Source organism: Stegodyphus dumicola, chromosome 8 (assembly GCF_044657685.1).
Source record: "Stegodyphus dumicola isolate Sdum_Otavi_A_Nest chromosome 8, ASM4465768v1".
Lineage (NCBI taxonomy): Eukaryota > Metazoa > Arthropoda > Arachnida > Araneae > Eresidae > Stegodyphus > Stegodyphus dumicola.
In genome coordinates, this window is record NC_140775.1 from 156,273,007 (window position 1) to 156,299,837 (window position 26,831).

General features: G+C 29.4%; 1 protein-coding gene across 23 annotated transcripts in view; it reads left to right on the forward strand.

Annotated features, from left to right (window-relative positions):
• The window catches only part of LOC118180639 (cell adhesion molecule Dscam1-like), a 243,855-nt gene that overhangs the window by 93,767 nt on the left and 123,257 nt on the right, over window positions 1-26,831 (forward strand). The window contains exons 1-2 of one of the 23 annotated variants that reach the window (XM_035349779.1): window positions 2,330-2,357; window positions 6,162-6,455. The exons of 18 other annotated variants lie outside the window; for them this stretch is intronic. In XM_035349779.1, the coding sequence (XP_035205670.1) occupies window positions 2,345-2,357; window positions 6,162-6,455 (307 nt within the window). In that variant the 5' untranslated portion in view covers window positions 2,330-2,344. Of the gene's footprint in view, window positions 1-1,078; window positions 1,373-2,329; window positions 2,358-6,161; window positions 6,456-12,963; window positions 13,043-16,411; window positions 16,703-19,659; window positions 19,706-21,284; window positions 21,576-23,473; window positions 23,557-26,105; window positions 26,397-26,831 lie in introns of those variants that run through there. 4 more of the 23 variants (XM_085822627.1, XM_035349845.1, XM_035349823.2 and 1 more) reach the window with 4 other exon arrangements.

Sequence of the window (26,831 nt, forward strand, 5' to 3'; positions counted from 1 at the left end):
ATTTTAGTCATAAATGCATTTGCAGCTTTAATAAATATTTTGTTTTTCATGAAGAGAATTAGTTTATTTAAAGTCCGCTTTTTTCATCTAATATTTTTAGATTTTTTAATGTTGTAAAACCTGTGCATACCTAAATAACATAATTACTAGGAATTTTCAGTTTTTGAGTAGGATTTTAAGCTTCTTATTACTCATCTTTTTTAATTCGAGTGTAATTAGAATATGTGTTTTAGTAAAACTAATATAAGTGAATAAAAAAAATATTTATTTTTAAAAATGCGCTTCATATAGTTTGAAATTTATTTTAAAGTACTTTTCTGCATTTTTTGGTAATTAGTAATGAGATAAAGATTTCAAATACTCACTTATTACTAATATGGATATCATGACTAATAAGAAGATAAGAGAAAGTTTTCCATTTTCTTTTATTTTTAATATACTACATATATTTTAATCTACTGAATATTAAATGAATTTCGCCACTCTTGCTTTGCATCCCCATCTAAAAACGTAAACTATTCCTTTGCGTGATATTAATTATATTAGCAGTAATATAAAGAACGTATTATTATTCATGTTCAAAATTTTAACTCAGGAAATTGGTCAATTTTGTGGAATTTTAATGTTTGGCTGCTGTTAGGTATTTCTTAAGTATTATGTAAGCTTTTGTGTGCTCATACTTCTGTTATGTTTAATTAAAAAAATATGTTTGAAAATTTTCTATCAGCTGATCAATTCAATCAGCTAAAATCTTTCTCTTTGTTCTTGCAAAGAAGCAGCTGAAATTTTGCATCAGCAAAAGTTACTGAAATCAGAAATAAAATGAATTATTCATCATATATATATTTGTTATAAATAAATAAGAAATTTTTTTAGCTTTGGTTTGAGGTTTCTTTTATTTATTTCCGCCCATGTATTCAGTTTATGTTGAAGGAAGGATTATTAGATTTAGTAATGATCGAACGCTTTGAGTGATAATTCGAACCGAAAACTGTTCTTTATTCATAAGCATTTTCTTATCATTCGTTGCAACCTTCTTCATTTTCTTGTGAATCGTGCGATGTAAATTATATTTTAGGTTTGAAAGTCCCAGAAATCAGACCATTCCATATCTCAGGAGAGCTGAAACCGGGACAGAGAGTCTCTTTGACATGCTCTGTAGTTGACGGTGATCCACCTCTCAAATTTCGATGGCTTAAAGATGGTTTCGATATTCAACCCACTTCAAATATCATCATTCATAACCAAGAAGATATATTTATTTCGGTTCTTGCTTTTGCGAAGCTTGGATCCGATGACAATGGAAATTACACGTGTCTTGTTTCGAACGCAGCTGGGAGAGATGAACATTCTGCAGCGTTGTTTATGAAAGGTAAAATTTGCTTAATATCTTGAAGTACATGCTACAAGTAATTGTCATTCAAATTCTGTTATAATAAGCTGGGATTGGGGTTAGCAAACATTTTAATATAACGTAAATAAATAAAAGTCACATTATACTTGCTGCTTGAACATTTATTTTCTGATTTACATTTAATAAGGAATAATAATTTTTGCTTACGTAGTGTACTGGATTATCTTTCAATTAACATATGCAGTCTAAATTTTCGTTCTGACATGAACAATCTGTGTTTACTATCTTGCATTTGGGGAGATTTAATTCTGTTCTTAAAGAATTCTCTCTGCATTTGTTAAAATGGTTTTTGATTTTTTGGTGAATCAAATCAACTCTCATATGGGAAATGAGAAGTGTTAATTAACGCTAAATTATATAATAATTTTTTTCTAAATAGGTATTTTTCCAAGTCATTGATAACATCTTCTAATTTCCAGAACTTCGACATTTTTAAAGACCATAAAAATGCTTTAAAGTATTAATATCCTAATTACATATGCAGTTTTGTTATTTACAGCAACTTTTAAATGATTATGTCTGATTTATCATTACGTTGTTTTTAAAGTTATAAGCTGCTCAACAGAATCTTGAATGCACCTCGTTTATAAACTGTAGATATCGTCAGAAAATAAACAAACGTGATTTTAACGAACATTTTGCTTTAAAGATTTGTATTTTAATTCTCTGGCACTATGTGGCGCTAGTGGCTCATCTGGACATCCACTATGTTGCGTACAAGAGCAAGTCATATACGTCTCCTCATCGTGTGTGTTATCCTAAGGTATATTATAAAGAGGTACGGTGTGTAATTCTGCTTTCTGTGAGTTTTATTTCAAATTAAGTAGATACATTAGTAATTTCAAAATTGTATTTGTAGGTGTAAATAAAGAATATAGAATGAATAGCCCGTCGATTATGTTAATGCTTCTAGTCCTACAGTGTCTCTTTATGGCGTTGATAGGTAAGTCCAAGCTTTTTTGCTTTTTTCAAATCACGTTAAAAATGAAATGTGGTGTTCCTATCATATTACTCACTCAATTAGGGAAACATGTTTGATTGTACAGTATCGTATATTCTTCTTAGTATTATGGTTAGTGAACAAATATTCATCCATTTTTGCTTGTAATTTGAAGAAATCGACATTTTTGCATAGTGTCAGTAACCTGATATAAGTTCACGGAATTCTTACATTTTTAATTTACTATTGCACAACTGAATGAATTAGTAATTCTTTTAATTCATTCTTGCCTTTCTGATATGTGTGTCAATAATGCTTAATAAGCTCCCATTTACCTGCTACGTAGATTGAAGAGAACTGTAAATATGTATTAACTACATTATCATTAGTGATACTCCACAGTTATTAGTCAAAGGACTTTTTTTTTCTTTTGTTTGAAAAGAATAATATTTATGTAACACAATGAAATAAACTGGAAAACTTTTTAAATTTAAGGCTGATAGCTTTTTATTTGTGCAGCAGAACTGCTGAATAACAAACGATTTCCAGATTGAAAATCAAGCGCAACTTTATTTTCGTTCTATTTTTTATACATCGTAGATCTGTATCTACGAAGATTTTATGTTTTATAAGTTATTTATAATAAGATGTCTGTAAAGGAAATTATTGAGAGCTAACCATACGCTTGATGTAAATAATATACATTTAATAAGAAAGTAATATTGAATAATAAGATAAGTAAGATTTGAATAATAGTTTAAAATATTATGCAAACTGGAAATTTATTCGACATGAAAATGATTTTCAGAAAAAAACAACAGACTAAACGGTTATGCTCTTTCTCATTCCGAAACTAAGAGTTTAGCACTTTCAGAGGCAGCGTAAACTGTGAGCAATAGTATGATAGTTCAGGCAAATAGCCACCCATGAATCTCCCATAATTACTCTCATCAACCAACATATGTTGTGGATTTATTGTCAGAAAATCTTCATTTAGATTACTTCATTTTCAGTTAAGAGTTTTGTGTCTCTAAATGAAATAATATAGCAAAACAAAATTTTTCATTGAAAACGTAATTCCAAAAAATTAAACAACTCATATGAATTGATATACTTTTGTAATTTTCAAATTACTATATTTTAATAACAACAATATTCATATCACCATTCTTCCTAAATTTCACTTTTTATTTTTGATATTTAACGATTTTTTTTCGAAAATAATTTTTTTAACAAACGATACTTGCTCTTAACATTTAAAAAAAACTTAATATTTCACGCAAAAAAATGAAAAAAATTTCCATTCAACAGTAGTCTTGCCAAGAACTTATCGTTAAAGATAGTGTATTTCTAAATAAATTGATCATAATTAAATATACAGTTCCTTAATGCTGCAGTAACTCTAATGCTTCCTGTCAATGTCATTTCATTAAGATATGATAATTATAAAGAATTAAAAGAGCAACTATTCCTACCGATTTTTATAGAGAAAGAGTAGCCCATAAGTTTGTATTTTGTTTTCATTAAAATCCCAAAACTCTTATTAAACAAAGGCAAACAGTAGGATTAACTGTCGAAATTATAATTCTTTATCCTTTGAAGTAAATTAAAATATACTTGATTATTATTTAAATTTTAAATTCATCTGTAAATGTTTGGTTTTGTGTTGTTTTGGTAGATTTGATACATTATAATTCTTCATTACAGTTTGGCTAATAAAGTTGTCAACACATTCATTTGCAACAATATTTTTAATAAATATGCTTTGAAGAATTCTTTGTTGTCTTACAAATTTACTTTTAAATATTACATTACGGAGTTTTAATAATAAGTGAAAAGGCATTTTAAAATTTATTTCATTTGATAATTTTTACGTATATTCCAGCGTATACCGTGTGTTTTTTATATACAAAATAAGACCGAAATTTACGTGTCGCGTTATATGACGGTTACAAAAATGATATATTTAAAAATAAGGAAAAAATGAGCATACAAAAATTAGATTTCTACGTGTATCTGAATGCTGTTTATTTAAAACAAATGGCATACCTTACGAAATGAAAAATTTTCATTATCGGAAAACATTAAAAGCTCGTCATATTCATCTTCCGCTATATATTCAAGTACATCATCAAATTTTGCTTCACCTTCACCGTCACTATTACTCTGATCCATAAACAAATAGTCACCTTCCTTTCCATCTAGATTGTTAGATATACTACGTTTTTAATGACTTCTGAATTATGCCGCGTTTTATGTCATTCCATGCTTTTATTATCCATTCACACACTATTTCTAGACTGGCAAGACGCATTTGGCCTCCTTTTGTGAATGTTTTTTTGCATTTTAACATCGAAGTATTCTATTGTTGTTTTAAATTTTCTTTTAATGGTTTATTGATACACACATGTAAAGGCTAAACTAATGGAGTTAATCAACCTGGAATAACTTTCATGTTTGTGTTCAACTCTTTCAACAATTTCTTCGTATTATCCGTTAGATGAGATCTGAACATGTCCCAACTAAAAGGCTTTCTGGATTCTTCAAGAGAACAGGACGCTTTTACCAAACATTTCTTATCCGCAATTTCACACCGTTTGCGCCCATACATCCTTTTTCATGAACGTGAATGATAAAACACCATTTTAAAAGTTACATTTCGGCATCGTCTTTCTTTTAAAAATAACTATGGGTTTCAATTTGGTATCGTCCCCTCAACAGCAAAGCACTACGATGAGGCAAGATTTTTGGTGACTTGTTTTATGTGAACTGTTTTCATTCCCTTAACATAATTTTAAAATTTTCTATCATATCAAACATCACTTGAGTTTTATCTGTATTTCCAATATGTGACAGTAAAAAATTTTCTTGCTCTCGTAGGTCAGTAAAGTACTTATGTAAACTTATCAATTTGTTGTCGAAATCTTTCTGAAGCCTTTGCGAAACTTGTTTTTTTTTTTTTTTTTTTTTTTTTTTCGTATAACTAAATGATTCTGTGCCTGTGCCATAAATCGCTACATCAGCACATAGCTACTTTAAAGTTCTCATTTTCATTTGCGCTCTTTTTTGCTCAGTTTAAGTCAAACAAACTTACGCTGTTTCTTGTTACAATTAATATATTTCGGCGATTTTCTAGGAGCCAATTAGCAACACTTTCTTCCAGGATAGGTCATGTCATTAATCCTTTACGCAAAGCATATGTAATCTTTGGCATATTAATTATTGTGATTTCACTTTTCTTCTACTCACGTATGGAGCTTTCACCTGTACCAAATATCCTTGATGCAGCACGATTTCCATTTTCTTTCGCAAACAGAATGACTTTGCATGTCAACCCGACACTTTGTTTGTTTCATCTGGTTGGAGGACGTTTGGAATCTTTGTTGGAAAGACTGAAAAAAATATTCGAATGAATGAGTTCAAAAGATAAGAGTATCGCACATGTAGCTTTCTGGTTTCTTCATAGAAAATGGTACGCATTATACGTCGAATATACAAAGAATCAAAAAATGTAGTTTGAAATTACAGGTGCGCGTTATACTTGGAATGTACGGTAATTCATCTTTCCAAATTCATCCATGTCTCCCGAATTATCATTTTTTTGCCTCAGTCTTGTGTTAAACCAAAAGTATTCTTTACTTTTAAATGGAAACGGCTATCTTACTAAATGTTGTATCATTAATACTTTGCCAAATAATAACACCTCAGTGTTAAAAGCGTGAAATTATACTATATGTATTTTTAGTATGTATTAGTTGTATTGGTAAATATAGATGTGTTTTCCTGATATTTGCTTTTTGTTTCTAGATGGAAAAATTCCGGATATAAAACCTTTCTTTTTTTCTGGAGAACTGAAAACAGGACAAAGAGTAACTCTTACATGTTCTATAGTGGATGGTGAACCTCCATTTTCTTTTACTTGGTTAAAAGATGGGTTGAATATAAGACAAGATAAAAATCTCATAATTCGTACAAATGAAGATGTTTTTGTGTCGATTCTTATCATCGCGAAACTAGGACCTCCGGATAACGGGAACTACACTTGCCGAGTATCGAACAGCGCAGGCAGTAGTGAGCATTCCGCCCAATTACTGATGAAGGGTGAGATTTCAATTGTTTATAATGTGTGTTACTGCTGCAAGTATATTTAGCATTTAGTTGAAAGTAAAAACCCTTTGCTTTAAAGATTACTACTAGGGGTATCTAATTTTTTCCTTTAATTTTATTGCTGTTAATTAATATTCTTTTTGCCTTTTTCAGATGTTTTTTTAAATATGTTCTTTTTTGGGTTTATTTTAGATACTACAATACCTCGTATCTTATTGTATGAACTTCTGTAATTCTGTTGTAAAAGGTTTTTCTGGAGGGGGGAGAGCAGGGCTAATCCTTTGCCAAATTGAATTGCAGTATATTACTAATGCTTGACAAGAGCTGTTTTCAGTTCTCGAAGGGCAAATCAGTAAAGCTTGCTTTTCTAACACTGTATAAAATATTTCATTTATCATTTATCTTATAAAAGCGCACTGTTTTCAGTGTAAGCGTATAAAAACAATATGCATTTCTTAAAAATATTAGTTATTTTTCAGTGGCAACAAGTGTTATTTATGTGAACCGTATTAAGAAGCTTTGGATGCCGTATCTTGATTTATCTTAGTTCGGGAATTTCACTGTAACATTTCTAACTTAATTCTAGTTTCAATAAAACCTGTCAAGGATAAAAATTGCTAATTAAAAATGTCTGTAGCACTACAGAGGTTACAATGTTCGAAATGTTTTTCTACATCTTTTCTTTTAACTTTCTAAAAAAACTTTTATTTAAACGTTAACGTCTTCGTTTTATTGTACGACGACGTGAATATTATATTTATATAAAAAACAGAAGCAAATATTTATATCATTTCCTGCCAAATTACGTACGATTCGGAATTTTTACAAACCTCATTTAGTTTAATCACAAAAACCAAAATTTAAAAAGAATCAGTTTGTTTTTTAGAAAAGACTACCGTTTTTATATTGAAAATATACATTTATGGTGTTATGTTGGAATCTGAGAAGATATACTGGTAGTTATTTCGGATGGGGAGTTATAGAAAGGACTGGTTATTTTGTCTCCATTTCACATTTAAATGATATAAAGCATATTAAAGAAATCCATATCTTGAATGTAATTTTTCACTTCATTACATTTTGATGAAAGGCATTGTCATGTATAAATGTTATTGTTAAATTAAAGTGTCTTTTTCAAATATTAATGTTCCTATATATTGAAACCTGCGAATCTTTGGAACTGAATATCGTAAAATTTCTAGGTTGATTATTTTACGTTTTCTGCAAAGAAACAAGTTAAGTAACATATGATATGTTAATGAAATAAATTTTACTGTAAAATGAGCGGAATTAGAAAAATATTTACCTCTATGATAATTGTTTAGTTCATAACGGTAAAGCTCACAATGGTTATTTGCTTAGTGAAGGATACCTTAAAGAGGACTTTCTCTGAAAAGTGCTTCGTATTCCCATTGCAGAAGGGAAAATCACGAAAATGCCTGTGCAATTAGTCCATTCATCGGGATTCAACTCTGCTTTTTATGATAAAAATATGTGATACATTGTAATATTTCATCTGCAATTCGATGGCTTTATGCATTATTAGTAGTATTAAAACTTTTATAACACATTTTAGGTTGCTAAATGTAGTGTAATCTACATTTCAGAATTTTTGACATTTTCTGATAATAAAATTATTTCATTTTGTATTCTGTAGATGTACGTCCTCCCTGTAAGCTGTTATTTTATTCATTGTAAATTTAATCCTTTTATATAAATGTATAAGTTTTCACGTGATTAACAAATGCCTAGTCGAAAGAAAATCGGTTTTTGCATCATTATATCATTTCAATGAAGACTACTAAAACGGATAATCGCTTGATACCAAAATTTTAATGTGAAATTATTTTCCCTGATGTGTTCCGCTGATAATTTTATTAATTAGGAATTTATGAAAACTTTATCTTTTAAAATTGTAGTTTTCAGAATAGGCTGTCGTTAAGGGCTGCCATAGTCGAAATATTTTAGAATTTTTAACGTTTTATTAGCTAAAAAAATTAAATAATTATTTCTAAAATATTTCTTCGAATTTTTAAACAAAAATAATATATGCAAACGACTGTATTATGACATTTGAATTTGAAGCAAAATTGTTTCTGTAATTTTTCCTTTCGGTTTACGTCACTGTGTGGCGCTAGTATCCTTTTATCTGCTAACGTAATGCCTCACGTCGACATATTCATAATTCTCTTTGTGTATTAGTAAGGATATGTACTCATTTTCTTGGTGGTGTGGTGGTGTATTCAATTATGGCAAAGCACACTAGGGCTATCTGCCTAAGGGGAGGGATGCCTTTCGTGGAGGACTTTCTAAGGGAAACTGGCTCGTATACACGTTACACATGGGGAAAACCACGAAAACGCCCATGCAGCCAGCCCGTTCACGGGATTCGAACCTCGGACCGAACTACCAGTGTTCAGCGACTTTACCGCTCGGCCGCTGGTGGGCCCACTCATTTTCTTGACCACTGTGAAAGAAAAATTATTTCTTCGATTGTAATTATGAATATTGTCTTGGTCTGAGAAATAACGCTGCTAAATTATGAGTTCTGCAAATAATACGTATCTTTTAAAGTTACCAATTTCGCGCTGTCTCTCGTTTTGCCTCCAAACATTGACGCTGCACTTGGTCTTTGTGTCTGCCATAGGTGAGTACATTCATGATCTATTTCGTTCTATTCAATGTTTTGTTTGTATGGTCATTCATAATTATATTTTTCAATGATTCTGAACGCATTTGACTATATTTCCTTTCAGTACATTGCATTTATTTTTCGTGAACTCCGTTTTAACTGTTTAACCAACGAATTTGATTCATAGCACATGAATAATGCAGCAGAAAGCTTGTATTTAAAAAAATAGTCGTAATTAACAGTTTTTATTGAAAATACATTTTTTTACTTAAATTCGTGCTTTAATCTGAAAGCAACTCTTCATCTTTAAATGCAGTTCTGTATTTAATTTCATACCTTAAAACTAAGAAAAGAAATGAGTTTCCCTCTTCACATATTCTATTATTATATTAAATGCATACGTTACCAGCGTTTTTGAGGAACATCAAACAATAAATAACGAAATAGGCCAAAAAAAGTTTTATTGGTTGCTGGAAGTTAACAAATACTTTTATTTATTAAGCGATTGACACAAGATTCAGAGGAAAATATTACGAAATAATTTAATTGTATTAATTCGCTGCATTTATTACAAAGAATATTTTTCAAACGTTTAGTAATGTTTTCAGCTGTTTCATTTAAAATAAATATAGTAATTTTATATGACCGAGAAATGTAGTAAAAACAATCGTTTCTTTTTCTTCTTTTTAAATGATTTGGCTATAGTATAGATATTTAACTTTTTATATTTGCTTTTTAATATATATAATGTTGCTTAAAAATAAGTTTAATATTTTCTTTATGTATTCGTACCATACAAGAGATACAAAATTTGCCGCAAAGTAAACATAAAATGATGATAATTTATTTAATCAAATAAATTAAGATGGGACATTTGAATCCTACGAATCTCAACAACGATTTGAGATTTAAAAAATCGAATCTTCGCACTTTTTTTCAAATTTTTTGAAATCCTAAACTTAAAAACCGTTACTATTACAATTCATTATGAGTGTTCGTTAATATAGAAAGAAGGAGGAGATGAAAAACGAAGTCATAGCAATTTTAGTGGACTTTGATCACTTTTTGTGGTTGAGTGCCGCACTTTTAGTTTTTTGGAGAGCGTATCGTTTTGCATTTATCTTAGTTTTCTGGATAAAATTAAAAGTGTCATATTTATTGTTTATCTTTATTTCTTAAAGTAAATAAATATCAAGATTCAAGAATTTTAATTACATATTTCATTTTTTTAAAATTTCGTTTGTATATTTCAATAAATATAATTGTAATATTAAGTATTCTTACCTTCTTCTTTTTATTATATGAAGAATTTGAGAAGTTCGATATTAGAAAGACTCGAGTACCTTTTAGGATCCGAATTCGAGAAAATTTATAACACGTCCCATCTCTAAAATAACCTTTAAATATGACGTAATTCATGTTATTAGCTGCATTTAGAAGAAAAATTTTTAACCGTTCAGTAAAAACAGAATATTTTATTTTTATAGCTTTACTGAAGAGAAAGTGAATTCTGAATCGCGGGATCTTTTGTGTGAAGATTTTAAACTTCATATATTCGATCTTTCGAATAGAAAGCTTATAATCCTTCTGAATGATATTAAGGCATGCACTTCGGCATGAGTTTCTGCATACACAACGAATTCTTAAGATAATCTTATTTAAAAATATTTATAAATATGAAAGATATCTGGAGGCAAGAAAAAATGTTGTATTTTTCTGTATTTCCAAGTACTGTAGACTGAGAAAACCTACTTCTCCCTACTTGTCACTGTGATACGATTATATCTTAACTGATTCAAAATTTTTGCTGAATAAAAAGAACTGTGTTTCCAGCGTAAGCATGGAGCTTTATGATCTTTCAGATAAAATGAAAAAAAAATAGCCTTGTATTTACAGCGCATTTGACAAATACAATTTTTTAAGACTGTCAAGTTCACAATTTCCCTCGGTTGTTAATACTGCATACGACTTCGGCAATGCATATAGTGTCAGCATGTGCCATGACATACAATTCGAAGAGAAAGTATATGCTTTTTCAAATGCAGTAAATCTTGTATTGTTTGTGATTGCAAAATTTTATTAACATTTATAACTTTTACTGATAATGGTTTGGCAGGTGTGAAAAAGCCAAAAATTCAGGATTTCCATTTCTCATCTAATCTCGAGTCCGGGATGAGAGCCGCTATCATGTGTGCCGTGATTGGTGGCGATCCTCCCTTCACGTTTACCTGGTTCAAAGATGGTGTTCATATCGCAGGAAATGGGGACACTTCAGTGAAATCCATTGATGATTTCACTTCCAACTTAATCATTTCAAAACTTGGTCCAGAGAGTAATGGTAACTATACCTGCAAAGTAGCCAACAATGCTGGGATTGATCAACATTCTGATCGTCTGAGTATAAAGGGTATGTATGAATTTTGTCTCCTGAATATATTCGGGAAAATCCCACTTGAACGTTTTTCTTTTCTGAATTTGTCTAACCGCATGCATATGTGCTCAAAGTATATTTTAAGAATTTAACTATGTAACATTTTTTTTTTTTTCATTTTGAGAAACTGCATTGTAATATCCGAAACAGAAGAGATTCCAGCGTTTTTTAACCGGCCGCATTTGAATCCTTTTCCTCAGAATAGTTGTTTACAATTTTTATGTTTGATACTGAGTGAGAAACGTTTACATCAAATCGTGTTATCTTTATGAGTTTATCTGTACAGAATTCTAAAACTCTTACGAGTAAATTATTTTGTTTTATTTTGTTCAAGCTCTTAAATTTCGAGGGATATTGCTCCCGAATCTGAAATTTATGTTACGCATCTGTTTTATACCTATCAATATATCAATAGGTATTCTTCGTCATTGGAAGAAAAATTAATTACTCTTAGACAAGTCAAATACCATGATATTTTAATTTGAAGCACTTAGATATTGTATTAGTTTAGGTAATTATTTGAATTCTAAGTAAGTTTCGATTTTCTCTTTTCTTTTTTCCATTGTGGCAAATATCGAATAATAATGATACCCTACAACTGCTCCTACACTAATGATTCTTTCTGTCAGTGTGTAATTTAACCGTAGAACCTTAATGCAAGCTATGGAAGTTTATGATCTTAAGTCTGTCTCTTACTTAACACGTTACGTTAAGCGCCAAGCCTGTTTCAGCTTCCTTTCCCTTTAGAGCATAATATCCGATTTTCCAGATATGCTGGCAGCTGGAAATCCATGTAGAATTTCATAGAAGATGCATTTGAATGAAGAATATATTTTTTTTTAATTGTACATCATCAGTCAACAGTGACTTACACGGTCCGAATGGAAAATATAGTGTCAGTCACCAGGAACTGAAGCGGTCCGATTGCTGGCATGTCGCTTAAGGTGTTAAAAATACAACCACATAGGCTTACTGCTGGTAAGTCTGTGTATTTATCATTTACTTTACTTGAGGATCTTACTTACGGATTTTCTTCTAAAAGTATTTCCTAGCTTTGCATTATCTTTTACAAACTATTTTCTAAACGCTTTAGCGTTACATAATAGTAACATTCATCTATGAATTTCAGTTCAATAGTTATTAGTACATTACATAAAACGTTTTCTGTTTTTGACTGTATTTTGTTTAATTTCATTTTTAACTGCATATTTTGTCACTATGTGGCGCTAGTCTACCAGCGGACGTAAAGGAATATGCGTCTTCTATAGTTAAATAAATCGTGAACAAGCATTCTGACCAGAAACAACTTATCAAGAAAGGTATGAAATTGAGTATCTTTAGGAAATATGCATTCTTTTCCTTTCTTTGTTAAAGTTATGAGATTTTTATCAGTAGTTTTTCTTTTGCAGTGTTTTCACAATTCTTGCTTTGAATACGCTTCGGTAATTACAGAAATGAGAAGTTTGTTTTTCCTTGCAACACTACTATTTGTACTACCGTTCCCGATTTGTATTAAAGGTAAGCAAAACAATATTTTCTCAAATCAATGATTTCGCTTTCATCATATTATTTCTGCAGCTTATTTTAAGTAATTTATATCTTATAGAAAATATTTTTTGTAATCCTTGACAATAAGATATTTTATTTAACAGTATCGTCGATTTTATGGTTGTTTTTACTGACTTGAAATATAAAAATCTAAAATCCAGAAAATTATCAGACATTTAAGCTGTTTTAGAAAGTAAAATTTGCGCCGTACATGTGTTCTTAAGATATGAAAGATCTGAATAATAGTAAATGCAAGCTAAAACTTCAGCATTTTTATATTTATGTTGAAAATGAAATTAAAACAGTTGCTAGGTTTAACATTCGCTCCGATTTTCACAGTAATTTTCAAAAATTCAAAATTCGGTTTGTCTTGCCTTAGTAATATTTACTTTAAAATATTAGTGTTGAAGCTAAGAATATGTCATTCAGATGTTTAGATCTCTTTTAATTCAGATGTTTAGATCTCTTTTAATAATCTTTTGAATGATGCTAAATGTTTTCCTCTTTTAGTAATCTTCTTGTAAAACAGGTTATATGGTATAAAATTATTTGTAATCTCATCGTGCGTTCTTACAATTAATCTTAACTTTAAAACGAAGAAATGCAAACAATTTTCGGAGAATGGGTATACATACACAAGCCCATTTTTTCGTGTACTGGATTAATACGAAATTAAATAAGTAGTTTAATGAATATTTTTTATTTAGTTCCTTGAGCTTTTGAGATATAATAATGTTCAAATCTATTTCAAATTTGTGGAAGCAGAAATAAATTTATCAAAACAAATTAACCCTTGAAAAGAAGTTGTGATAGTTTTTTATTATAATTTGTAACTAAGCAACATAATTCTGAATAATATATTTCCAACCATTGCTTCTTTTTTCGAAAAGAAATTCTTTGAACTATCAGATTTCTTGTACAAAGATTATCACACAATAAACAATCTAATATGAATTTTCTTTCGTTATTCATATTTGATTTTAACTTTTCTGTTTATACAGGAAAATTTGGCCTCCAAGTGATATTGCTATTGAAGTTTAATCTGAAAGTTATGATTACTGTAATCTTATAAGGTTCTCCTAAATTTTACTTTTCTCCTGTCTCTCAACAAATTAAGTTGGTTATCTAGATAATGTTTTTTTTTTTAATTCCATGCGAATTCTTATGTTTTATCTTAAAAAGGGTAAGAAACTATTTATGGAATGGTTGTCAGTTGAACTTTGAAGTTTTTTATCACATGAATTATGAAATAAAAAATATTTGCGATTTATTTAAGCGCTAAACGACATCTGTGAAACTGCGATTTTGTATGAAATTTTTGTTAGCTTAGTTGCAATAATGTGATAGCTTTTATACATAAATTATTTTACTTCTAAATTTAAAGCTATCGAACTATTGAAAATAATGCAAAGTAAATGAGAGTTTAATCCGTTAATATCCTGACCATTTAATATTGTTTAATTCTCAAAACAGAGTGACTTACTGCATTATGATTCCAATATCTGTGTTTACTTTATTCACACGTATACTTAATCAGTTACCTAGGTTAGCAAATTTTTGGAATTCAAGAATCTTTTAAAAAGAACATTATTTTAATTGTTATACAAGTAAAAGCAAAACAAAAGACCGTTAAAATGTGTCTTAAATTAAAAATAAGTTATTGCTTGTGAATACCATATTATTACAGATATTTCAAGATTTATTATATTTTTCTCTAATTATTTTTCACAAACCTTGTCTGGAGTGTAAAGTAAAAAGGAAGTAATATTCATTTAATTTAATACAATATTAGCTGAAGAGGACTATTCCAATTCTTTTATAAAGTCAGATAATTAAAATACAGCCTCAAAAAATTAAACTGCAATTTTGAAATGATAAATACCCAAAAAATTTTAATGTATCATAATTCTAAGAATATTTAATATTTTATTGAATAAGGAGAATGTATGTAATTCTGCAATTGTTATGGTAAAGTAAACTAAACACACCTTGATACCCCATTTCCGACACAGATTTATTCATATATATATATATATATATATATATATATATTGTTGCAGATTTCAGGTAAGCATTTGATCTATATAAATTTTGAGATGTTAATTTAGTTCAGATAACCTATACACTTAACATTTCCATTGGACGTAAAAATATATTCATATGTGTAAAATATGAAAACAAAATATAAAAATATATTCACTAAAAAAAATCGCCACTTATTAATTTTCAAATTACAATGATTTTTTCAGTTATTTTTGTATTATATTAGCTTCAAAGATATCGGTGTTGTCCGTATTTGGTGTTTCAGTACTGTATAATGTGTTTAGCTTATTTCTGAGAACTCTTTTTGCAAAGACATCGACGTCTTTAACTCCATTATCAGCTTCTCACATAGCTTAAATCGACATAGGTCTAAGTTTAGAAAAGAGTATAGTATTAAAATATAATGTATGCGTATCATGAAAATAATTTGACGAAAAAGTGTTCGATTTTTGCTGCTAGACGGCTTTGGCATATTTGTATCAAAAGCCTTGAGCGGTATAGTGAGTGTTTCAGTGAATTCTTCTTTTAGAATTTAGAGTGTTCAAATTTGTATTATGATAGAACGGATTGTTAAAGATTCAAATGTTCGAAATTAAATTGAAGAGATTTTTAAAAAATTGCTAGTACATCGTATTATCCCACTATATCCTATTATTACTTATTTACGTTTTTTTTCTTTGAAGGGATGCCACTTCTGATTTTTATTACTATATGCTAACGTGCTTTAATAGCTGCTTATATGTAAATTTGTGTAGATCATTACTTAAAGAACGACTCACTTGAGATACATAAATTACAAATACACAGCTGTATTTAGGATAAAAGATAAAAAATCAGGAATGAAAAGTAAAAATATAGAGGCTTTTAAAAATTAAACTGAAAACATTATCTTCTATAATTAAGATACAATAGCACGCCGAACAAATATTGATTCAGAAGTCAAACAACAAAAATAAGCGCTATATTTTCAAATTTTCACAGGACTAGTGTCGATGGTTTAACCGAACCATCATCCTCAGCTGCAAAAACACTTCTGAATCAACATTATCTTCTGTCTAGACGCACTGTATGCATATTTCTTAAATTAAGTAAAAATACTTTTTATCTGTTTATTTATTCTAAATGTGTGACTGATGTGAAATAGTGCATTTATAAGACTGTTTATTATAATATATAGACTATTTATAAATTCAGAATTAAGCTGTGTCTTTATATCTACTTTTTAATTTAACTGAATTTACTCTCGATAAATATTTTTAACATGCAGTTTATCAGTTTTTACTGTTCTTATTGCAGGCCTCGTCAAACCTGAAATCAGACCATTTCATTTTGTCGGAGAATTGAAATTGGGCAAAAGAACAGCAGTGGCATGCTCTGTCATCGATGGTGATCCGCCTTTTGTTTTCACGTGGCTCAAAGATGGTTTGGTATTGAAGAACAACCAGGAATTCTCCATTGCTAATGTCGATGATTATCTCTCTACCTTAACCATATTCAAACCTGGACCTGACAGTAATGGTAACTACACTTGTAGAGTCTCCAATACTGCCGGCAAGGACGAAAAGCATGACATCCTTCTTATTAAAGGCAAAGTTTCTTTGAAAAATGTTCTTTTAAACAGTCTTTTTGATGTTTGTAAAATTCTTTGATCAAGTAATAACCTAGCAATATTTTCTAACTTCATTTTTGCTCACAATGTGGCGCTAGTATACTGTTATGGTGGAAATGTACGGTTTCCATCTTATTCACTCTTATTTAGATTTACAGATCAAATACGCATGTTGCTGTTGGAATTGGATTTTAAGCGGTGAGTGTCCAATACGAAATATGTAAATGACTTTTATGTTTGGAATTAAATAAAATATCTTCATAGCGTTTATTAATTTCAGATACATCTATTTGAGCTGTGATCTAGTAAAAATTCATCAAAGTGATTCAATGGCGAGCTGGCTTTTCCTGCAAGCGTTGTTTTCATTCAGTATACATGGTGTGTTAGGTGAGTAAATTTTCTTGTTTTATATGGGTATAAAATGGAGATTACTCTGTGAATGCTGGTATTTTTTGTAATATATTCTTAATACTATATAATAAATGATTATTAATATTATATAACATCTAATATCTTGCAACATTACATTTTTCTTCGAATTAAACGTAAAAGAACGATTTATTTGAAATTAATCTCTCTTTCGTAAGATATAAGAATCCGCTGTGGATGATTTCTGTGTAAAGTTGACTTCATGTTTATCCATATTTGAAATTCCGAAAGGTAACTAATGTAATGTTTTAAGTAAATATTTTTTAACTTTTTTTTAATTAACAAATTCTGGGCAGTATAATAACAAATCCAGTTTATAAATTTATTGTCGTTACTTTAATATTGGCTATTGTTTACTTGATTATTTTAATTAAAATGATTATTTTTAATAAATAAATGTTCTGATATTACATAAGTTATATTAACTGACGAATTCATGTGAAGTAATTTTTTTAAATATTATAAAATTACATACATTTATAAATTATGTTAGCATGTCTAAACTAATTATTGTGTTTTCTCATAACTGAAAGTTTGCTAATTTTCAACTGGTTAAACTTTGCCGATCGTAAATTACATATTTTTGCAAAATTTCCTGGTTAGAATTTACTTTTATGTTTTTTTTTTATGCTGTGGTGGGTAATCTGTTTGTGGCACATTTTCATTATATTTCTTCTAAAAAGCCCTATTGTATCATTAGCCTTTGAAATCGACCGTGTACTGAGGCCCACCAGCGGCCGAGCGGTAAAGACGCTGAACACTGGTAGTTCGGTCTGAGGTTCGAATCCCGCGAACGGGCTGGCTGCATGGGCGTTTTCGTGGTTTTCCCCATGTGTAACGTGTATACGAGCCAGTTTCCCTTAGAAAGTCCTCCACGAAAGGCATCCCTCCCTTTAGGCAGATAGCCCTCGTGTGCTTTGCCATAATTAAATATACCAATACCAATACGACCGTGTACTGTAATAATCAATTAAATTTGTAGTTTACCTGAATTTAATAGCATAAAAAAAGTTTATCATTTTACAGTTATGAGAATCATTAAAACAAAAGTTTGTAGAAAATCGATTTGAAGATACCTGAAATAAAAACTAAACGCTATAATTAGCATTTAAATAGTTTCTGTTACTTAAATGTCACCTTTTCCTTACTTTTTTAGTATTTGTTAATTCAGCTAATAGATTTCATTTGTTAAATTCGCTTAATGCCAAGTATGGCCGACAGGTTAATTGCAACTGCCATATAATATTTTTATAGATCAATACATTACATTGCAACAGAATAAGTACAATTATATTGCTACTGAAATTTAATATTGTTTTACATTACATTTCTATCTCTTCCGTTATCGATTGTATCAGGGTTTATAATGCGTTAAATTTCAGAATTATTTTGGACTAAAAAAATTTTGGGGACATTTTTGGGCTTTTTTAATTTTTGTTTCTATAACCAAAAAATTGCTCCCTTTCTTTAGTGATGATTTCTTACCAATCATCACATTTATGTGACTGTTTCAAAAATTCAGATTGTGTATTCAGTTAAGTACGAAATATGATTAAATTAAACAGCAATTTCATTTACTGACGTAATAAAAGAACAGACTACTGTTATGCAAATGTTTACTTTAGACCATTGATCTTGAGGCGCATTTCAAATTACTGCTCAGTATCTGTTTCTCATAATTAAGGCGGATAATATAATATTATAAACGCTATTAACCGGGGCATAAAGTAATATGCCTTAAATTGTTTTCATTCTGTACAATCAACTAAAGCGAAATTATATTTATTAATGGGAATTATTTTATTTTAACCTAGTATATCTATTAAAATTGGACTATATGTTTAAAAATGCCATGCTATTTATTAAAAATATTGCTAATTTTCTTTCCAGGTATCACTAGACCAGATATTAGGCAGTTTCATTTTTCTGGAGACATAAAATTTGGTAAAAGAACTGCAGTTGCATGTGCTGTCATAGATGGAGATCCTCCATTTCACTTCACGTGGCTGAAAGACGGTTTAGAACTCCACAGCAATCAAGAGTTTTCCATTGCTACCGTTGATGAGTATCTCTCAACGTTAACCATCGCAAAACTTGGGCCAAATAGCAACGGAAATTACACTTGCAAAGTTTCCAATAGCGCTGGAGTGGACGAAAAACACGACGTTTTACTTATGAAAGGCAAACAAATGTTTTTAAGTTATATATTTCAAAAATTTGAAAATCTTATTAATTTCCAAATATGTACTCCTTTTTTATTTTGAATTTATCTTCTAACTTCATTTTTGCTCACGATGTGGCGCTAGTATTCTCTCACGGGTTTCTAAATGCTAAGCTTGGTAGCGATCATTGCAGCAAAGTCCTAATACCGCTGTTCTGTATAAGATAGTTTCGTCGATGTTCTGATTCATAGATACGTTTGTCAGTTTCTCTGTGAATTTTGTTTCAGCATTTCGATTTTAATACAAGTTTCGTATTAAAATTAATTGCGGTCATGTTTCCGTGGTTTTTCGTTGCAGCAATGATTCATGTTGTCGTCATTCAAGCGACAGGTAAGTTTTTGCTATTTATTAATTTATTATGCATGGAATGATTTTTGTGTATGCTTAAATTTGCTTATTTTGAATAAGATATAAAGAAAATTTTACTTACGTATTCAATCCAGATGCTAGAATTATATATTCCCTAAAACGGATTGATAGATAACTAATGAATATTTCTTCGTCACTTAACTCTTCTCCATATTTAAGTTTTCTGCAGTATAAATATGTAACAGTTACCTTAAAAGAGATTTTTAAAATTAATATTGAAGTACGAGTTGTCTAGTCTGGTGTCATAGGAAAGTCTCGATCGCGGAATATTAAAACCTTTATTGTTAACTATGAATTAACAGCCCTTCTTATATATGGCTGATTTAATTTCTTTATATATATTTTTTAAAAATATTATTGCGCCTGGGTAATTGTTTCAAAACATCGTGTTACAAGCTAGTTGTATTGACTTATTACTTCAGGATTTTTTTATGTGAAATACTTAATTTTTAAAATGAAAGCGAATTCTGAAATGTACAACTTCTCAAATTACTTCCTTAATTTCTCAATAATTATTTTTGGAAATAAACATTTTTTGATTTGCTTAATATTTCTCCAAATCGATTAATAGGTTGAATGACTTTTCCTATCATTTCACTTGCAAATGATATTTTTCCTTTATTATCAACACTTAATTTTTAAAGCTTAATTACTACGTATAAAAATATTTTTTACTTTTATTTACAGCTAATAAAATCTATTAACCTGAATTAATATAGCTATTCTTAGCCTTCTTTTGAGTACAATACTTGAAAAACGCTGTCTTACAAACATCTATTCCTTATAGCAGTTCGATAATTTATAATTTATTAGATTTTAACTCAGTACACGAGAACTCTAGAAGTAAAAGTTTTCATATACTGAAAAGTCAACCGGAATAGAGGTTAAATATTTGATCTCCGACTAACGTAAAAAGCAGTGTCCTAAAATTTATTCAAAACTTAAGAAATGAACTGATTTCTCCTTATTATAAAATTCAAAAAGTCAGTGGTTAAATTTAATAGAATTGTTACCCCTTTAAGCTATTCTTCTAAAAATAAAAAAATATAAAAATGATTATCGCGGCTTGAGATACTTCATATCCTGAAGTTGGAAAATAATTTTAAAACGCAGAAAATCACAAATGTTTAGTAATCTATATAACCTAATCCTGCAGCACTCTTACTGTACTACTGTTATAAATAAAATTGAGTTCCAGCTTTACTACTGGCGAGTAGGCCAATAAAAATGATTAAATATAATAATTCTTTACCATGTCATACTTCTGCATTTTTATTTTAAAGTCAGAAACCGTCAAAGACAATGTTAAAGATTTATCTTCATCTTGCAATTTTTGCTTATTTTATTCTATTTATCGGGCGCATTAAAGATATCCCATGTTTCTAAATCTAGTATCTCAATGTTATCTTTAATTTTTTCCAAATATGTATTCTTTAAGATTTGGAAAAATTAAGATTTAAATTTTAAAATAATATTTATTTTGCTTTAGTTGTTACAGTTATTTATTTCTTGTATCTTTATATTATATCTTTCTTTTCAGATTTTATTAAGCCAGAAATCAAGCCTTTTAATTTTTCAAGCAATTTAGCAGTTGGCGAACGTACAGGTGTGATTTGTGTCGTAGTTCGTGGTAAACCTCCGTTTATATTTGCTTGGCTTAAAGATGGAATAAAAATGAATGAAAATCGGGGCTTTTCCTCGACGGTCTTGGACGAATTCACCTCTGTCTTGTCTATTTCGAAGCTCGATGCTGAAAGTAACGGGAACTATACTTGTAGGGTCTCCAATGATGCTGGTTTCGACGAAAAGTTTAGTATTCTGTTGGTTAAGGGTAAGAAATTCTCTCATTTGATGGGTTTTGACATTTTTTATCGTATAACAACTATTTCTATTTTAGAAATCCTTTGAATAATTAAATATTGTAACTATGCGAAGTTTTGTAATAGTTATTTAGTCCTGTTCATAAATTTCGAACCGATACTGATTAAAAAATAAGATTTTTAGTATAATATGTTACTTATAAATGTATTTGAATAGTTGAAAGAAAATCACATAAATAAAATGCAAATAATCTTACTACTAGAAATATTGTACACGAAGCACTTATATCATGTCAATACAACTAACTCTTTTGCGTTCTTTGACCTGTTTTACATTTATAATATGACTGGTTTATACCACAATGTTACACGTAGATACGTATCCTTTCGCTTATATTAACGTATTCGCATCTTCTGTATTTCATGTTTTTTCTCAGTTTATAATTATTTCTTCATTGTTGTTATTTGTTTTATTATATTAGTTTTATTATTTTGTTACATTCAGAACATTGCTTGTTGAAGAAGAGAACTCTGTTATAATATTTCTTTGAAATGCATTGTGCTATCTATAAAACTGATATCAATCAATCTGATGTTGAATTTCGTCTAATTTTATTTTAGTCGCTAATGTACAGACTTTATTTTCGTTATGTTGATTTTACTAGCAGGAGCTTAAAACTTGACAAAATTTTAAATAAATTACGATTAATTTTCGGAAGGAGTTCCATTGATTTTGACAGAATTTATGACATAGATTTGTCTCTTTTCATGAAACAATATATTCTTAACCATCAATCCAATTCCACTAAAAATTGAAAAATAAATAAATAAAACTGGAAAATAGTGTTTCTGGTATCATCTGTTGAGCAAAATCGAAACGAGAAAAGAAAAGATGATAAACAAGGTTTTGTAAATTTTTGTGCGCTTGGCATCATAATTTAGCCTGGAGACTTTATTTTACATGTAGTATAACAATTATGAAATGTTAAATAAGATAAATAATTTTTGCTTTTATTCTTTTAATTTTAATAATTCGCTGTACATTTTTTTATCTTACAGTTCTTACTGCCGTCATTTGTTGCATGCAACTAACATAATACCCTTTTATTGCTTTCTCATTTTATAACAAGCTGGAGTTCGAAAAACCTATTCGTTTGTCCCCGTGAGTTAAAGAATTTTGCGTTTAATTGAAGCAATTGTCATGATGGTCCGAGATTGCTGAAAGTTATGCATAACGTTGATAATCCTGATAATTATGAACATGCTAATCCATAATTAGTATGAAAAGTTATTTATTTTTCTTTGCCTGTCTATGCATCAAATGTTTTTTCAAATATTCAGTTTAAATAGATGTATAACTCTTTAGAAACACAAACATTTTCCCCGTCAAAATTATCTTAAATATGCATCTATGTGTGGAACTCATGGCTAGTATAATGCAAAACTTTTAACTTTTCCTTCGAATTCATTTATTTGTGAGTTCATTTTTTCTTAAACAGAAAGTATATTGTTCAGTGTTTTTCATCCATTATAACAGAGTGTAGTTTAAAAAAGAAAATAAGGCGAAAAAAACTTTAACCCTGAAATATGTTTTGCAACCACCTATGTGTTTTAATTTTCTGCTTGAGTTTATTAATTCGATATTTCCATAAAGATAACTTCTAACTATAATCTATGCCACTATGTGGCGCTAGCATACCGATTTGCAGCTGAAATGTACATCAAGCTACAACACCAGAAAAGTCTCCATTATTATATTCTGCTTCAAGTTTTTACGAAGAGGTAAGCACTCTGATAAGCAAATTACTTTATTTTTAGCCTGATTAATTTTTTATACATCTATGCTTTAGTGAGTGTATTTTTAATACTATTTCTCTTGTTTTTAGCGCATTTTCTTCTTGCACGAAATACGATAGCAGCTCATCTACAACATGAGGTGTTTGTTTTTCCTGTATGCATTGACATTGTATCATTTTATCACCTCAACGAAAAGTAAGCTGCAGTTGTTTCTGTTCTTTGTGCAGTTAAATTTCTCTTTTATTATATAAATATATGGAACACATTATTTTTAAATTACAGCAATTATAAATTTAGTAGCTCTTATGATATAGACTGAACTGTCATAATTAATTATCACGCGTCAGAAATATAAGGTTTGATATTCTGTATAACTGGACGGAATGACTGAAAAATAACTCTTATCCTTTAATTTCATTTAAATGCTTTCATTACATACCAATTGTGAAAAGTATCAATTTTCTTAAGAGTTCTTTTGTGTGTGTATGTGTGTGCTTGGTGTATTAAAACAAGCATGATTCATAAGTAACAATATATCGCGTATAATATAATTTATTATTAATTAATTAAAACCATAAATTTAATCACTTATTTTAATTTTGACGTTTATTATAAATATATTAAATGTTTTAGACATGAAAGATCTCTTTTTCTAAATCTATCTGTAAATATTTTAGGTGTTGTTAGACGTTTTTCGGTAAATTTGTATGCAAGTGTTAGTTGTTAAACAAAGGGTATTAAAAATTACCTTTTCAAAAAATAAAATATTGCACGTGTCATGGGTAAATCGATTTATGGATCATTGTGCTTAATGCCCAAGGCCATTCAAGCCCGATCTAGTGCTTTTATCATATGCACTGCCCAGGTATTATGAATAATGACTTCATTTATATGCCCTTGAAAGACCTTGCATACAACTTTTCCCATCCTCCATTTCTGAGGCTTAATATTGTATATCTGTTAACTGTTAATTACTAACCTAAGTTAGCTGATAACTTAACTGCGTTTTGCATAAAAATTTAAAATGAGTTCTTTCTATCTCTTAAATTATGTCAGTCGTTATTTTATACCTCAACGTGCTACTGACATCTGCGATACGTCATCTTGATAGAGCCAAAATTTCTATCATTTTCTCAGGAAATGAGGCCGGTTTTGAATTCAATGACTGTTCAAAAGAACAAATACAATATCATTTCCAGAGCCTATGCACTCAATACCATTGCACGGGGCAGCGGTATTTACGGGCGGCAAAATGTTTGGAATTTAGAGAAATAACCTGCAGCCAAATTAAAGGCTGGGAAAATTTTTGTAATTTAGGGAAACTACCAGACAACATCATCTAGGCCCCATAGAGATTGCATCAGACGGCGTTGAAATAGGGTTCTAATATTTTATTCTATACTGTATCTATTAGCATATGTATAATTTTTAAAATTCAGAACTTACATAAGGAAATTAAAGCCGCATCATTATTAATCATCAAATTATTATTTTTGCATTCAACGTACCTTTTCCATTTTATTTTATCATTTCACTTGAAACTATTTCTACATATATGATGATTTATATAAATATTAATTTTATGAACTACGGAATGAACGTTTTGGTTTATGAACGTTTTGACTACGGAAAAACGAAAATAGGAATTATTAAATGCGAATTATATCATTAGTAAATGCAATTTTTTAGCTTGTCATAGCTTCAATGTAAGATGAGAAAAATGAAGTGGGTATAATTTAGATTTTTATAACCGCAAATTATATTTATTAATGACTGAAATTTATATACTTTTCAAATATTAAAATGTGAAAAAAATGTTGAAAATAAGCTCATTTCTTTGCGTTTTCAAACATTTTTTAATCTGTGAGGTTGGTTTAATTATTTCTTTGCTTTTTTCCATTTGCATAGAAAATATTAATTATAAATTTATTATTTCTTTATTATGTGTATATTTATAATGATAGCTTTAGAAAACTAATTGTATTGAAAAGAAAAGAATAAATAATAATAATAATTTCTATAAGTACGAAAATAATCAGATAATAACTTGAAATGACCGGCTTGCAAAGTTTGAAAATCAGATCTAGTATGTCATTCGTGCGAATTTCTATCGTAAAATACCATCCGCGTGACACTTCATTTTCTATTTTCCTCTTTCTTTCTATTAAAAACAGAAGGTGTTTTATCCAATGAAATTAGTTTGCATATTCTGCATTCTATTCATTTCTGTCCTCCTGCTTTCTTGCACACGACTTAAGAGTAGAGGAACTTTGCTCTTCTGAATGAGGATTGGGATAACCACTCGAATTGATGGTAATCTGAAAAAGAAAATGGCTTTCCCTACACTCTTGCCGTGTTACTTGAAGCATGTTTTCGCCTTTATCTCAAAATATTTTTCATTCTTTTATTACGTTACAAAATAACTAAGCATGCTTCAAATTAATTTTAAAAATAAATTAGAAATTCTGTACGAGATACTCTAAACATTCTTCTAGATAGAAAGAGAATAAGTTCTAGGAAAACTATTGTACTGTTTGAGCATTACATAAAATGGTCAACATAATTCTGATGCATATTTTTAAGCAGCTTAGCGAATTCGAATGTAAATATTCAACAGAAGCGATATGTTTATAATCTTTTATTTTGAAATTTCAGTAATGTCCATTAAAAAACTGTCATAATTTATATGTATTTTATTAGCTTTTTAAAATTCTCATGACTTCGGATAACTTTATAATTAACAGGTTCTAGGGCACCGGAACTGGCTCCTCTTCATTTTCCTGCAGGACTAAAATTTGGTAAGAGAACGGTTGTCACATGCTTAGTTTCGGATGGAGATCCCCCCTTTATCTTCTCTTGGTATAAGGACGGTGTCATCTTGAAGGAAAACCCTAACTATTCAATTGGGACTACAGATGACTTCAATTCCATGCTGTCCATAACATCAGTTGTAGCTGACAGTAATGGGAATTACACATGCAGAGTAAGCAATGCTTTCGGATCCGACGAGAAGCATGACGTCCTCCAAGTTAAAGGCAATCTTTCTTTGATACCATCATTTTTTTATATTTAAAGTTGACTGATATTTTACAGAGCATAGTAAAAATAGGTCTGGTGAAACAGATTTAAGGAATCTGAAATTATCTTAGGGAAAAATAATTTACTGAAAAATATGAAACTGATTAATGGAAAATGGGAAAAATTGCTCATTTAAAGATGTTTTAATAATAGTCTTAAGTTCTCAAATTTGAATCAGAATTTGTGTTACGTATCCGTTATATAAAAACTGAGATTTTTATAATTCATTTTGTAATCGCTTGGAATTTTCGTGAACGAAATGTTTGGTTAATAATATTTATGCTAAGCGTCACAAAATTTAAGGATTTCTATTTCTGCAATAACTAGTTTGTCCATTCCCAAGTATGTAAAAGTAATTTCTTGGTTTTATGCTTGTTTAAAACGCATCATAT